Source organism: Scyliorhinus canicula, chromosome 10, assembly GCF_902713615.1.
Source record: "Scyliorhinus canicula chromosome 10, sScyCan1.1, whole genome shotgun sequence".
Classification (NCBI taxonomy): Eukaryota; Metazoa; Chordata; class Chondrichthyes; order Carcharhiniformes; family Scyliorhinidae; genus Scyliorhinus; species Scyliorhinus canicula.
The window spans coordinates 41,143,342-41,159,417 of record NC_052155.1 but is presented as its reverse complement, the minus strand read 5'-3'; the positions used below and the strand labels follow the sequence as shown (position 1 = coordinate 41,159,417).

Sequence of the window (16,076 nt, the reverse complement as noted above, 5' to 3'; positions counted from 1 at the left end):
GTCGCTTGATCCCATCATTACAATTAAATATGGGCAATAGGTATGCTTTCCCTCACTGCTATTAGAGTCTGCATCTCCACACTTCTGGCTGACCATCTAGCAAGTGGCCCTATTTTCTAAACCCAAGAGCATGACGGGCTTTTATCAAAGGAGACATTGCCATCGTAAACTGTTTCCTCATTAGAGGGGGTTGTGAAGGAGGGAGATGCGGAAATTCTTATATTTTTTTTCTCAAAGTAACTTTCAAAGTTATTTCAAAGAAAATAAAAGCCTTGCCTTAAAACGCTTTCAGTTTTTGGAGTAGGCTCATTCTTTTGTGCTTGGCTATCCCAGCATTATCGATAACTGACAGCACCTCAGAGCGACTTACAATAGCATAGGCGCCCTGCGCCATTTCAGGACAGCTGGGAAAGCACACTGCAGGATGTAGTTTTCTGAGTGAGGATGTAGCTTTCCGAGTCTGCATTAACGCTATCCCGTATAGGGTAAATCCAGAACTGCTCCTGGCCTGGTTAGGAGGTGGACGTCACATGAGGATCTTACATGTTAGAAAGGAAATTAAAGATCAATTATTCTCCCAAACATGGAACGGAGATCGGCAAAGAAGTTCATCCAACCCCCAGCTACTGCCTGTGCTGTTCTGTGTTGGGACAAGCACCAGCCAAGGGACATAGTCTGCATGGCAACGTTTAAACTCAATTTGAGTAATATAAATACGCGACTTAAAAAGATACAAGACACAAAATTTCATCATTGAAAAATCATTTCACTGAATTATTTCCTTAGAACAGAGACCCTTCCCGAAACAAGGATCCAAATTAGAAAAGCATGCCATTGTGTAATTTAAATATATATACAAAGCAATGATCTCAGGGTCAGTATGGGTGAGGGGTGAAGTATACTTGGGCAACAATAATGTATCAATTTGGAATTTTCCAGTACCTTCAATGTGGTAATACGTGCCAAGGTACTTCACAGGGGTAATTATCAAACAAAATTTGGCACTGGACAGGTAAAGAGGTTCAAATTTCTTCAGAAGGCTGGAATCCTGCTCAAATAAATCTGTCAGATTTGTACAGATGTTGCAAGAAGGAACAGGCCATCAGTGAACGCACATGGAGAGTAGCATCCTCTGATTTGCGATGAAACACTGAGGGTTACTGGCATGACACTTAATGACTCGCTAAAGTGCAAGTATGCCACAAGCCGCTGGGGAGTGTGCCTTCATTCAAAGTCATCGTCGTACTGGTCCCTCAGTGTTGTGGTGAGGAGGCAGGTATGCCGATTCTGAGCACTGGATCTGATGGATGAAACCATCTCTTCTTGCTGCCGCCATGTAACGAGTCATCATCCACCTGTGACATGGTCATGTAGGACGCGATGCTATGCCGTAGCCCATAACTGACGAAGGCTTCATCTCTGGACGGTGAGTTTGTGCTCAGCAGTTCAGCCCTGCGAACCAAACCATAAGAAAAATGAAATAATCCCCTCTTCAGAACCCACAGATAATTCACTATCTCCTGTCTATTATATGTTGTGTAACTGCCCAACAACAACTTGCCTTTATACCGTTCCTTGAATGTACTAATACATACCAAAGTGCTTCACAAGCGGAATTATCAAATAAAATCTGACACTGAGATGCAAAAGGTGATATTAGGACAGTTGACCAGAAACTTGGTTAAAGAGGCATGAATTTCTTCAAACAATATGTTGTGGTGATGTTTTAAAAAGGTTGAGGCAGATGTGATGAGGTGGAGCAGTTTATTCCACTCGCTGGGGTATGATGACTGTGGGCTGTGCCACCACTGGAGGAAGGGAGGCAGAAGAATGCACAGTGGACTAAGCTCCACATGACGGGTGCAGCCTGTGCCACTGATGGAGGAGAGGAGACGGGGAACGTCACAATAGACTCAACATGTCGTTCTCAATTACTTTTCTTTCTTCCTTTGATTGGTGGAAGCAGGAAGTTACAAAGGGACAGAGAGGGACGACAGCAGTGGGGGGGAACTGTACCAGCTGGAGTTGAATGTGGGGAGGTGTGAGGTAATCCACTTGGCAAATCAGAATATTTCTTAATGTGGAGAAACCTGGAACTGTGGAGAAGTGAAGTGACTTAAGTGTCCACATAAATATATCACTAAAACTGATGCACAGGTATAAAACATAATTTCCAAATGCTAATTAATAAATTGAGAATGCTTTCCTCAGTTGTACAGAACGTTGATGTGGAGATGCTGGTGTTGGACTGGGGTGGGCATAGTAAGAAGCCTCACAACATCAGTTTAAAGTCCAACAGGTTTGTTTATTAATCTGAATAGTTAATCAGATTATTAATTCATCACCTGATGAAGGAGCTACATTCCGAAAGCTAGTGATTCAAAACAAACCTGTTGGACTTTAACCTGGTGTTGTATAGAACCTTGGTCAGGCTGAAGAACTGCATTTAGCTTTGCATATTAAGGATACATTGGTATTGGAAGAGGTATAATGCTGTTAGGAAAACAAAAGTAGTTTTAAGGGATTTATATTTGGAAATAAGGTATAGTTTTAAGTGGGATTAATTTAATGCTTCTGTGACTGGAAGGGTAAACCTTATAGTTAGATTAATGCTGGACAAAGGGGTTTGTATATGTGGGGGTTGGTTAAGATCCAGCTGTGTTTCTATTAGCTTAGAGAGGGCGACGGCGTGAAGAATAAATGAATCAGCAGTGGTTTCTCAGCAACTGAGGCTTTTTACGGTACAGAGGATTTTAGTTTAGCTAATTTGATTACAGTTGGAGATGAGTAGTGAGAGAGAGAGCTCTCACAGCTCTGCTAGAATCAGTTGGTTTAGTAGACTAGAAAGATAATATCATTCTCAGCTTTGCCAGAAGAAAATGCATGCCATGGAGCAATGGTTCAGGGAAGAAGTGCAGCTAGTTAAAGAAACTAGAGAAGTGAGTAGAAGTTTCCAAGAAATCTGAGGTTAAAGGTGCTGGAATATAGAACTGTTCAGTAAATACCGACTGAGCTGAGAAGAAGGCTGAGATGCCAGAAAGATATTTGAAGTGACTTTCAGGTTAATGAGATTTTACTACAGCCAATGGAATGAGAGTTGAAACTACTATGGAAAAAGATGGTTGGATCTCAGAGTTTGTTCAAAAGCAGTTAAGACAAAGTAAACCTAAAAGGGGACTGGATTCATTGTTAAAAGCTGAGTGGAAGCTTGGGTTAAAAGAGTTATTTATAAAACCTGGACTGGAATTTGGAATGCAAGCCGCTAAGGGAAAGCATTATTACGAGAGAAGATTTTAATGTTGGGAGTGAAATTTGGAGTCTCACATCTGATAATCGCCAAGGGAAATTCTGAGCAGAAACCCACAGACACTGGGCGGGAATCTCCCTTCAGGGGACTAAGTCCCCACCCCTGCCGGAAAATGGGCAGGACTCACTCCAGACTTTTTCCTACAAAGTCCGGGGTGATTCTCCATCCAGCCTGGCCCTGGCGTACGCCTGCAACTCCGGCTGCTGGCGGGGCCCTGCATTTACACCCGCGCGGCCGCACATGCGCACGGCAGCCAGCCGCAGGTCTGCGCATGATGCCCGTCTTCGCGCTGGCCCCCGTGCAACATGGTGAAGCCCTACTGGGGCCTGGCACCACCCCCCTGGAATCAGCACACCCGCCGATCGGTAGCCACCAATCGTGGCCCTGGCCACTATGGATGTCCCCCCCCCAGAGTTGGATCCCCCCGCCCCCACCAGGACGGCCCCCGTAGCCAGAACGGCGAGGTCCCGCCGGGTGGGACCACATATGAACAACGCTGGCGGGACTCGGTGGGCACTCGGCCCCTCGAGCACAGAGAATCGCCGTGGGGCCGCTTTCAACGACCCCCGACCGATACCGTGTCGATCGCGTGCGACTGGCGGTGATTCTCCGGTCGCTGGAGAATCGCGTGCTGGCATGGGAGCATATTTTAGGTAATTCACCGCCCCCGCGCTCAGTGTGATTTCAGCGCGAAGGGTCAGAGAATCCCGCCCACTAACTTGGGTCCAGTGCTAATTGCATATTTAACCACAATCATTTTATGTGCTGAAAAGGGACATTTGGCGGGATTCTCCCGGCTCAACGAGGTGGCCCGACGCCGCCGCAAAAAATTGCGCAAATCACTCCGGAGTTGGGCCGACTGGAAGTTGCGGAATTCTCTGCACTGGATCTGCAACATGGATCAGGCATAACGGCAACTGGGGTTTCTCAGGTCATTGGAGGCCCCTGGGTAGTCGGACTCTAGATAGGGTGGTACCCTGGCATTCCCGCTGCCACCTGGAATTGCCAACCTGACACCCTTGAAGTGCCATCCTGGCACTGCCAAGCTAGCAGGGACACTACCCAGGTGCCAGGATGGCCGTGCTAAGGTGCCTGGGTGCCAGGTTGCCCGTGCCAGGAATTGGGCCTGGGGGTCCTCTGCCCTTAAGAGTTGGAGGAGGGGGGGGGGGCTCGAGGACCCCCTTAGAGGTAGTGTGCCAGTGGGGGGCGGGGCGTCTGCAGGCCATGGTGTGGTTTCCGAGGGGGGTCAAGAGTTTGGGGCGGCATTTTAAAAACGGTACCCGATCTCTTCCTGCACTGATGAGCTGAGGTTGTCAGTACAGGAAATGAGGTAAATTGTGGCACTGCTCCAGCATCTTGTACCATTAAGTCTCCATTGATCAGAAAATTCAATAAGTCTGTCAGTTCATTGATCAATCCCCCAAAAATAAACTATTTCTGAAGAGATGGAAGCCTAATGGTAAAATGAAAATGAAATGAAATTCGCTTATTGTCACGAGTAGGCTTCAATGAAGTTACTGTGAAAAGCCCTTAGTCGCCACATTCCGGCGCCTGTTCGGGGAGGCTGGTACGGGAATTGAATATCACTGGACTAGTAATCCAGAAGCCCGGGTTAATCCTCTACAAACAGATTCAAATCCCACCACAGCAGCTGGCAGAACTTAAATTCAATTAATAAAGACTGGAGTTGAAAGCTAGTATCAGTTCTGGGAGAACTATCATCACTTGTCACTAAAAACCTATATGTTTCACTAATGCCCTGAAAGTAAGGATATCTAACATCTGGATCTAGAGCCACATGTAGACCACAAGGTAAAGATTTTTATCTGGGCGTCATGGTCTTCAGCATAATGAGAAAAAATCTTTACCTAGTCTGACCAACATGCGATTCCAGGTTTAAATCACCAACTCTGGATGGTCCTGCCACTTTTACCCTGATAGTTACTTTGAAAGCGTAAGAGGAAAAAAATCACTTCTAACTCCAGAGTAATGATTTTTAAAATCCAGACCCTGCTTCGTTGGGGACCCCCCCCCCCCCCCCCCCCCCCTCCTCCCCCCCCCTCCTCCCCCCCCCCCCTCCTCCCCCCCCCCCTCCCCCCCCCCCCCCCCTGCACCACAACCCCATAGCTTCCTGGATTGCTTCTAAAGAGATGTTGCAGAATATTTTAGTCCAGTTACCTTCTCACGTTTCTCCAACTGAATTGGTTGCGACGTAGGATGACAGGTTGTTCAGGAGAACTTTCGGTGCCAAGCTGAGCCAGACAAGGATGGGTGAGCAAACAGCAAAGACCATCTGCTATCTCTGAATAGGAGAGATTTAATACATCAGCTCTGAGGTGTCTATGATGGTGATTATTCATTTTAGAGCAAATTTAGAGTAAGCTAATGAATAATAAGAATTTGTGCCAGGAATTATGCTTCATGCCCCGAATAAGATGGCTGCAAAGGTCCCAAGTCCTCTGCTGATTTAAGTGTGGTGGATTCAGAAGCACTAATGTCTATCCTGACTCTTCCTGCCCATGGCCAGGGTGAGATCATCTCATCTTCAGAGGTCACCTGCACCAGTCTGGGTACATAATGAGGGGGAGGGAGCAGAATACACGGCACTCGCAAGTTGCTTTGCAGATCAGTTGCTACCTTTGATTTGGAAGGTGCTTTTTCAGGTTTTGACCAATTGACCCTCCATATGATGGACCCATATGACTTGCTCCGACAGGGGTGTCCAGACATGTAACACAGGATTACATCTTTAAGCTTCTCTATATCCCAGATTCTTCTGTGTCCAGATTAATGGATGCAAGGGAGACTGAGCCTTAAAGAATTTCTGGCGTGGGTCAGCTACTTGTTTGGTCCCACCTCCTCTGATATCACAGACCTTGGCTGGGATTCTCCCCTCCCCAGCGGGATGGAGTGGCGTGAACCACTCCGGCACCGGGCCTCCCCAAAGGTGCGGGATTCTCCGCACCTTTTAGGGGCTAGGCCCGCGCCGGAGTGGCTCCAACTCCGCCGGCTGGCGTGAACGGCCTTTGGTACCCTGCCAGCCGACGGAAGTCCGCGCATGCGCCGGTGTGTCAGCGGCTGCTGACATCATCCCGGCGCATGCGCAGGGGAGGGGGTCTCTTTCGCATCCGCCATGTTGAAGACCATGGCGAAGGCGGAAGAAAAAGAGTGCCCCCACGGCACAGGCGCGCCCGCCGATCGGTGGGCCCCGATCGCGGGCCAGGCCACCGTGGGGGCACCCCCCCGGGACCAGATCGCCCCGCCCCAGGACCCCGGCGCCCGCCCACACCGCCAATCCCGCAGGCACCAGATGTGCTTTGATACCCACTGGCGGGTTTGGCTTGTCAGCGGCGGGACTTCGGCCCATCGCGTGCCGGAGAATCGCCGCGGGGGGCCCACCGACCGACGCGGCGCGATTCCCGCCCCCGCCGATTCCCGGGTGGCGGAGAATTTGGGCCACGGCGGGGGCGGGATTGACGCCGACCCCGGGCGATTCTCTGACCCCCCGGGGGATCGGAGAATTCCGCCCCAGGAGTCTCCTGGGCAGAGACCCGAGTCCTGCTTTAATTTCCGCCTGCGCTGAATGTGTCCTAAATCTTATACAATGTTCGCAGATCTTTGTAGCTAATGTTTCCAAAGAAAACAAATCCAACCCTTTAATTTTCTCTTTAGTTTTACGATATTTTACTACTTTTATCCGACACGTACTATAAAAATGAAATAAAAAATGAAAGATGTTTTCCTCTAGTCCGAATTTGAAATTTGGTCCAGGGTAATTTTGGAAAAGCGGTGGGCTAACCCACCGGTTCCATCCAGTGACCTTAATTTCAAAGTTACATCTTTTTTGGAGTGGTTTAATGGAGGTTATTGGGATACTAACCGCAGTAGTGGTTCACCAGATCTTCTAAACACTGGAAGGTGAGACGTTCTTGGATATAATACCATTTATTGGGCAAACGGAAGATCCGGTAGTGCTTCACTAGTTTCTGAGGTATATCACTGTAGTGCCTGACAGATAGGCAATATGTTCCTGCAAAAGATGCACATCACACAAAATAAATAGCAAGGTTTATCCTGTGTAATCCACGATAAATATAAAGACACACTGCTACCTGTTCTCAATATATGTAAATTTCAAGACATTCATAGATAGGCAGTGAACAGGTGTGAATGTATAGTTCGAGAAACTGCAAGTAAAGATTGAGGTTCTTCTTAGCTGCTGGGTTTTGCACCCACATTCAAATATCTCCTTATCTGAGAGAGGTTCTCCTATTAATAACTCTGTAACAAAGTTAAATTAGTATTACTATAAATTGGGAAATCACACCAGATGCTTCAATCAACTTAAGGGCAAAAGGAATTATATCGTCACATGTCCACCCTTGTGTATATACCAGGGACGCAATTCTCCGACCCCCACGCCGGGTGGGAGAATCGTGGGAGTGCCAGGCGATTCCCGCCACGCTGCCCTGGCACCCGCACGCGATTCTCCCACCACCCCAAAATGGCGTGCCGCGTTTCATGACAGGCCACTCAGAGAATCGCCGCTCGCCGTTTGTAGCAGGCGAGCGGCGATTCTCTGACCCGGATGGGCCGAGTGGCCTGCCCAATCCGACGGGTTCACGCCGGCGCCAACCACACCTGGTCGCTGCCGGCGTGAACAGCGCGCAAACGCTGCGTGTGCGGCCTGTGGGGAGCGGAGGGAGGATCGAGCACCAGGGGGGCGCTCATTAGGGGTCTGGCCCACGATCTCTGAAGGACGCTCTCTTTTCCTCCGCCGCCCCGCAAGATCAATCCTCCATGTCTTGTGGGGCGCCCACAGAGAGGACGGCAACCGCGAATGCGTGGGTTTGGTGCCGGCCAACCTGCACATGCGCGGGTGATGTCATTTACGCGGTACTAGCCGTGTAATAAAGGCGGCGCCGCTTTCACGCGGCGCCAAGGCCCAGCACATGTAATTGACGCAGCGCCGCTCCTAGCCCCCTGGGGGTGGGAGTCTAGGGGGTGGGAGTCTAGGGGGTGAGGAGCAGCCTCCGACGCTGGAGTGAAGCACTCCGGTTTTCACTCCGCCGTCGGCAATTGGGGCGCGATTCTCCGCTCCCCACGCCGGGTGGGAGAATCGCGGGAGGGCCGGGCAAATCATGACACGCCCCCCTGGCACCCCCCGCGATTCTCCCACCCCCCCAGAAATGGCGTATCACGTTTTTCGACACGCCGCTCGGAGAATCGACGCTCACCGTTTTTCATGCCCGGCCCGGATGAGCCGAGCGGCCTGATGAACCCGACCGGTTCACGCCGCCGGCAACCACACCTGGTCGCTGCCGTCATGAACAGCGCGCGACAGGTATGTGTGGGGCCTGTGGGGGGCGGAGGGAGGATCGAGCACCACGGGTGTGCTCATGAGGTGAGAGGCCCGCGATCAGTGCCCACCGATCGTCGGGCCGGCGTCTCTAAGAGACGCACTCTTTTCCCTCCGCCGCCCCGCAAGATCAAGCCGCCATGTCTTGCGGGTCAGCGGAGGGGAAGACGGCAACCGCGCATGCACGGGTTGGAGCCGGCCAACCTGCGCATGCGCGGCAGACGTCACCTCGGCGCCGCCGGCTGCATCATTCCCGGCGCGCCGCTTTGACGCAAGCATCAAGGGCGGCCGTTCGGGATTCATGAACCGCCGCTCCTAGCCCCCTGGGGGTGGGGGAGAATAGGGTGTGAGGAGCGGCCTCCAACGCCGTTGTGAAAACTCCGGGTTTCACTCCGGCGTCGGCACTCAGTCTCCCGATGGGAGAATTTCGCCCCAGGCCTCCATTCATTTTCCCACTCAAACCTATTAAGGCCAACCACAGTCCCGGCTGGAGAATAGCTTATCTGATCACAAACCAGGGGCGGCATTCTCCATAACCCGGCGTGACGGAGGGTGCCGGCATAGGGGAGTAGCGCCAACCACTCAGGGGTCGGGCCTCCCTAAAGGTGGGGAATTCTCCCCACCTTTGGGGGCCAGCCCCGCGCCGGAGCGGTTTGCACCAGAAGACTGGCGCAAAAAACCGGCGCCCCCGGCAGCAGGGCTGGCCGAAAGGCTTTCGCCGGTCGGCACATGCGCCGAATGTGACGTCAGCGGCAGCTGGCCGCTGATATCACTGCCGGCGCATGCGCAATGTGGGGTTCTCTTCGGCAGCCGCGGCGGAAAAGAGTGCACCCAGGGTACTGGCCTGGAGTCTGAGCGGGGGGCCCCGATTGCGGGCCAGGCCACCGTGGGGGCACCCCCCGGGGTTCGATCGCCCCCCACCTCCCCCAGGACCCCGGGGCCTGCTCGTTGCCGCTAATGCTGCCGTTCCAGAGGTGGTTTAAACCTCGGCGGCGGGAGAGGCCTCCCAGCGGCGGGACTTCGGCCCATCCGGGCCGGAGAATCACCGCAGGGGCCTCTCCAATCGGAGTGGCGAGATTCCGCCGCCGCCACATCCCGGGTGGTGGAGAATCTCTGCCACGGCGGGGGCGGGATTTTAGGCGGCCCCAGGCGATTCTCCGACCCTGCTTGGGGTCGGAGAATTTCGCCCCAGGAAATTAAACTCGGATATTCTTGACCTTTATGGCCCGGGATGCAATTAGGAAGTATATTTACCAATTGAATCATGGTGGTGATGTGTTGGTACTCAGATTTAAACCGTCTTATTTTTAAAGACAAATGAACAGACCTTGTCTCAAAACAAATGAACTTGGTGCATTAAGGCATGAACAAATGTGATGGGGTTTTTATGAAGATGGGGGGCGGCACATATATCTTCCTAAACATCGTGGGAAAACTTGGTGGTGTACAGTTGGCATACAATAATTGGTGTTACGTCAGCAAAAATGATGGGCGTCAAGGAGTTGCAGTTGTCTCTTGGAGATATTGACTGACAGAAGAGTATCCTTTGTTTTCTCTTATTTTATTAGTACCATAGGATCTTCAACATCTGCCGAGCCAGGCAGGTTGGGGCTTCATTTAGATTTGGCCCAAAGTATTTCCTTACTTCTGTGTTGGAGACCTGTCTTTAAATATGTTTCTCAAATCCCAGTGTGAGTTGTGACCTTTTAATCTAAGAAGTGAGAGTACCAGCCAGAAAGCCAGATAAGGTGACAACCTGAATCAATGACGTGCGGTGGAAAACCAGTGGAAGGAATTGAAATGGCCTTCACAGTGAGGAAGAGGTTAGTTTTGTTTGACGGAATGTTAGATATTAAGATAGGAAACATTGGTAACAACTACCTAATCACACACCAGTATTAGTAATGCCTAGGGGATGCTTGAAATTTTAATATGGATAAGAGGAAACCTGCTCTATCTAAAAAATAAATTGTTGTTATCCTGATGATAATAAACAAACAGCGATTCATATTTAAATGAAGGAATCAGGTATAGCAAAATTCTACTGCATGTTCTGCATTATAAAAATAAGTCTTAATCTATGTGAAAGAGCTTTTTAACTACTTTACCAATCTATAGAGTATGAATCTCATTATCTTTAAGACCATAAGATTTAGGAGCTGAATTGGGCCATTCGGCCCTTCGAGCCTGCTCTGCCATTCGATCATGGCTGGTATGTTTCTCATTCCCATTCTCCGACCTTATCCCCGTTTCCTCTGATCCCCTTATTAATCAAGAACCTATCTATCTCTGTCTTAAAGACGCTCAGTGACTTGGCCTCCACAGCCTTCTGTGGTAATGAGTTCCACAGATTCACCACCCTCTGGCTGATGAAATTCCTCCTCATCTCAGTTTTGAAGGATTATCCCTTCAGTCTAAGAGTCCTCAGCTGTACACTGCTGTGAACAATGCATGCTTTGGGAACTGCAGTGTATTCTAAGTCCAACTAGATGGGGGTCTCAGTTTAACGTTGCATCCAAAAGGCACAACTCCAGCAGTGCAACATTCCCTCAGTACTGCGCTGGAGTGTTAGATGTGAAGTGTGTGGTCAAGTCCACATTTCCGATTTCTCAGCACTATTTTGAAAAAAGAGCAGAAGAGTTATCCCCTATCCTGGCCAATTTCTATCCCTCAAGCAACAATTAAAAAAACAGATGATCTGGTTATTATAACATTTCCACTTGTGGGAGTTTGCTGTGTGCAAATTGGCTGCTGAATTTCCTCTGTGACAACACTTCAACAAAACCTCATTGGCCGTAAAGCCCTCTGGGACTTCCTGTGATCATGAAAAGTACCATGTAAACTCAAGTATTTTTCCCCCACCAAGACACAAGGGAAATAGTCAAGCTTTGGACAGGATTCAGCGTGGTACTGTGAGGCGTGGTACAGAGGGCTGAGATGGGAGGACAGGCTATAAAAGTTCCGTCTTCCAATTTGTTACGGAATGAATGAAATAAGACCAAATAGTGCTTTGTGTGGGAGTAAATTGCGTTGAGAAAGTAGTATGAGATGGGAAAAATGGAGAGATAGAAAAGGGTTCAGGGACCTCCAGATCTTAGGGCTTAGGCATCTGAAAGCACTGCTGTACAACTGGCGATAGGCAAGCGATCAGAATTGTATGAATACAGAGATCTCAGGAAGGTTGTAGAGTTGGGTTGCAGTATTTGATCACAGGTGAATATAGTTGAGGAAGCCCATTCAACACATTTTAGATCATCTAGCCATTCAAAAAAGAACAGCATAGAATGGAAATGTACTGAATTTTAGCTTGGTTGGTTTTAACGTAAGCATTAGGGCGAAGTTCTCCGCTTCCCAGCTGCATGTTTCTCGGCGGCAGTGTGGTGTTTGTTGGTGACAGGATTTTCTGCTCCCGCCGCAGTCAATGAGAATTCCCATTGAATCCACCCCATGCCACTGGGAAACCCACGGGCGGGCGTGCGCTGCCGGCGGGAAAAGAGAGTCCACCGCCAGCGAACAGCTGGAGATTTCCAGCCGTAACGTGTTTCTTTTGAATTTATTTTAATGGCTAGAAAATCTTGGAAAATGTAACCTAAATTCCTGACATTAGTATCTCTAGATTGGAGCAATGATCACAATAACCCCTTGTATATGTGAATGATGTGGATTTAGAAACTGAAGGAACCATATCAAAACTTGCTGGTACTAAATTGTAGGGTAATAGAAATTTTAACGTAATCACAGAATTGTTAAAGTGCAGAAGGAGACCATTTGGCCCATCGCGTCTGCACTAGCTCTCCAAATGAGCAACTCACCCAATGCCATTCCCCATCTTTTCCATATAACCCTGCACATTCTTCCTTTTCAGTTGAACTTGCCTCCACTACACTCTTAGGCAATGCACTCCAAATCCTAACCACTCGCTTCCTGAAAAGGTTTTCCCTCATATCACTTTTTCCTTCCTTCACTGATTACGTTAAATCTGTGCCCTCTCATTCTCGATCCTTTCACATGTGGGAACAGTTTCTCCCCATCTACTCTGCCCAGCCCTTCATTATTCCGAAAAACATCAAAAAAAGATTGTGAAAGGATGTACAAGGATGGATAGAGGTTGCGTGGATGGATGGCGAGATGGCAGATGCAACTTATTATGGAAAAATATTTTGAAGATGAGAATGGGAATATTAAATGCAGCTTCAATAAAAAGAATTAAATGGAGAAGAGGCAGAAGGAAGCTTGGCATGCTGATACACATTGTGAAAGAAACAAACTGATGAAAAAGTTCTTCTATACACATTTTAGGAACTCTCCTTCCTCTTTGTTCTTTACATTATTTTTCTCCAGTAAGTGTAATAGAATTTTTCCTTTTATTGTTTTATTATTTCTTATTATTTTTACATTTATCTGACACTTGCCTACAGATTTGCTCCTCTACCTCCTCTTTGGTATGATGTGGGGTTGGGGGTGTGAGGATGGGTGGTGAATGTGGGCTCGTTGTAAATACCAAGCGATGCAACAGTGCTTTTCTGTTCCTTGGCTCCAATCAAATAGATACAGGGCCGGATTTTCCAGCCCTTCCCGTGAGGCGAAGGATGATGCTTTTTCTGTCTCTCAGAAGGGTTCCGTCCTTACTCCACACCGGTTTGAGGCCGAAGGTGTTGGGTCCACATATTGCCTTGGTGGAACTGAAGAAGCCTCGGGTGTTGTACTTGGCGGCGTGGAGTCGGAGCTCTTTAACTTTCTCAGTCCATCACTGGTTCTTGATTTCTCTAGTACTTCTTTGTGCCTCTGCCGTTGCGGATTGTTGAGCCCTCCTCTTTGCCTTGCTGATGATGTTATTTTTCCAGGCATAGAGAGCTTACCTCTTCCTGTCCATGATATCTTGGATGGTGTGGTTGTTTTCGACGAACCAGTCTTAGTGTTTCCTGATCTTGTAGCTGATGGTTCCGTCGCAGATTGAGACGATAGCTGTCTTTCCAGTATTCCTCCAATCCATTAGAGTGGACACTTTGGAGATTTTGGTGAAGACATCATTGGAAGTTCACTCGCATACTTGGCTCTTGAAGATGTTCAACGTTGATCTTTTTTCCGAGCTATTATTAATGTTCTGCTGCTTCTGGTGGAATTTTATAGACATACCAGGAGCGGATGAGCCAGTGGTCTGTCCAGCAGTCATCTGCACTGGTCATCACTTTGGTGACAAGGGCACCCTTTTGGTCTCAGAACTGGATGATGACTAGTTGACCATGTCCCAGGGCTTTAATTGTCTCCAGAAAGTCCTGAAATTGTCTTTTTTGGTGGAACAGTGTGTTAGTAATGACAAACTGGTATTCTGTGCATTTGGTGAGCAGGACAACCACATTGGAGTTGCAATTTCCAACTCCTTCCTTTCCGATGTTTCCTTTTCAGAGTTGGGCATTGCTTCCACCCTGGAATTGAAGTCTCCAAAGAGGACATTTATCTTCCTTAGGAATGTTGGTGAGTTTGATTTGAAACCCTGCTTTGGTCTCTTCATAGGCATCAAGAGTTGAGATCCAGAAGAAGTGTAACCACCACCTTCTTCCCTTAGCTGCCCTTTGTCTACCCTTCAGACCACTTGCAAGGCCAATGTTGCAGAGCCTAAGTTCATGGGCAATAAAGGCAGTTCCCCGACCCCGCAGAGTGACTTATTAAGAGGGCTGCTCAGTTGTGAAGAAAGCTGTTGAATCGCTGTTCCGATTCCAAGAACGATATGACTGAATCAAACTCAACTGCCTATGTGCTGGTCCAAAGTTAGGGACTTCCAGTTCTCACTGTCCTGTCCTTGTCACCTCTCATCGATCGATACAGGGCTTGTCTGTGAGAGGAAACTGGAGCCCCCGGAGGAAACCCAGACAGACATGGGGAGAAAGTACAAACTCCACACAGACAGTCACCTGAGGCTGGAATTGAACCTGGATCCCTGCCGCTGTGAGGCAGCAGTGCTAACCACTGTGCCACCATGCTTCCTGATAAAGGATAGCATTAATATTAATAGATTGCTTCCCATTATTTAAAAAACTTTTTAAAAATTAATTTTTGCAGAAAAATTCAAGTGTCGATGACAAGGCCAGCATTTTGTTGCCCATTCCTCATTGCTCTTGAACTGAGTGGCGTGCTAGGCCCTTTCAGAGGCAGGTTAATAGTTAACCACATCACTGTGTATCTGGAGTCAAATGTAGGCCAGACCAGGTAAGGATGGCAGATATCCTTCCCTAAAGTTTATTAGTGAAGCAGATGGATTTTATGACAATCGATGATAGTTTTATGCTCACCATTACTGCGAAAAGCTTTCAATTCCAGATGTTATTAATTGAATTTAAATCCCACCAACTGCCATGGATGGCACAATTGCAACATGATAAAAAGTTGATATTTAGACAGAGGATGGTTAGAATGTGGAATCCCTGCCATAGACTACACAAGTTGAAGCAAAGCAGAATACGTAAGTACTTTCAAAGGGTATTAATTTCTTAAAAGGGAGCATATTAAAAGTCAAGAAGGAGCAGAGTGGAATCAGATTGGATGAATTAAATGGTGAAAAACGCCAATATCTAAACAATCCTGATTGGCACAATGGTCTATTCTGTGTTTTAACTTTTAGCATATGCACTTTATGCGCAATAAGACAGATATGAACCTACCTTTTTGGCTTTCACTTTGCCTTATCAAGAACGAGCCCATTCTATTGCCAGGAAGCTGTAGCAATTCTTCGGCCTTCTGTCTCCCGATTCCTTCAAAGAGCCAACTGTGTAAAGAACATGGCACCAATGATCAATCACCAGATAGGTAAGGCAAGGAGGGCTCAACTTCACAGAATCTCAGTGTAAAAGAGGCCCTTCGGCCCATTGAGTCTGCTCCTAATAACCTTGTACACCTCGATCAGGCTGCCCCTCAGTCTTCTCTGCTCCAACGAAAACAACCCAAGCCTATCCAACCTCTCTTCATAACTTAAATGCTCCATCCCAGGTAACATCTTGGTGAATCACCTCTGCACCCTGCCACTGCAATCACAACCTTCCTATAATGTGGCGACCAGAACTGCATGCAGTACTCCACCTGTGGCCTCACCAAAGTTCTATACAACTCCAACATGACCTCCCTGCTTGTGCAATCAATCTATAAAATCTGGTCATGAATGAATTACAATATTTTGAAAAATATTTTAAATATTCATTAGAAAGACCTCTCATTTGATCGGGGCACCATTGCACATCCCCGAGAAATCTTGTAGTCATTGTTAGGTAAGGAGAAATTGGAGAAACATCAAAGGAGATAAAGAAGGAGATGATTGTCACACTGATTTGAAATGTTAACTGTTTCCCTTGCCACAGATGCTGCCAGGCCTGCTGAGTTTTTCCAACATTTTCTGTTTTTATTAAAGGATTTGGGTTG

At 48.2% G+C, this 16,076-nt stretch overlaps 2 protein-coding genes across 2 annotated transcripts in view; one reads left to right on the top strand and one right to left on the bottom strand.

The window, feature by feature from the left end:
- Window positions 1-16,076, top strand: part of tg (thyroglobulin) — a 475,922-nt gene that overhangs the window by 204,545 nt on the left and 255,301 nt on the right. The gene's annotated exons all lie outside the window — the stretch shown is intronic.
- LOC119972312 (src-like-adapter) overlaps window positions 746-16,076 on the bottom strand; it is a 53,056-nt gene continuing 37,725 nt past the window's right edge. The window contains 5 exon segments of the mRNA XM_038808816.1: window positions 746-1,313; window positions 1,316-1,452; window positions 5,486-5,609; window positions 7,188-7,337; window positions 15,326-15,429. Coding sequence (XP_038664744.1) covers window positions 1,225-1,313; window positions 1,316-1,452; window positions 5,486-5,609; window positions 7,188-7,337; window positions 15,326-15,429 — 604 coding nt within the window. The 3' untranslated portion in view covers window positions 746-1,224.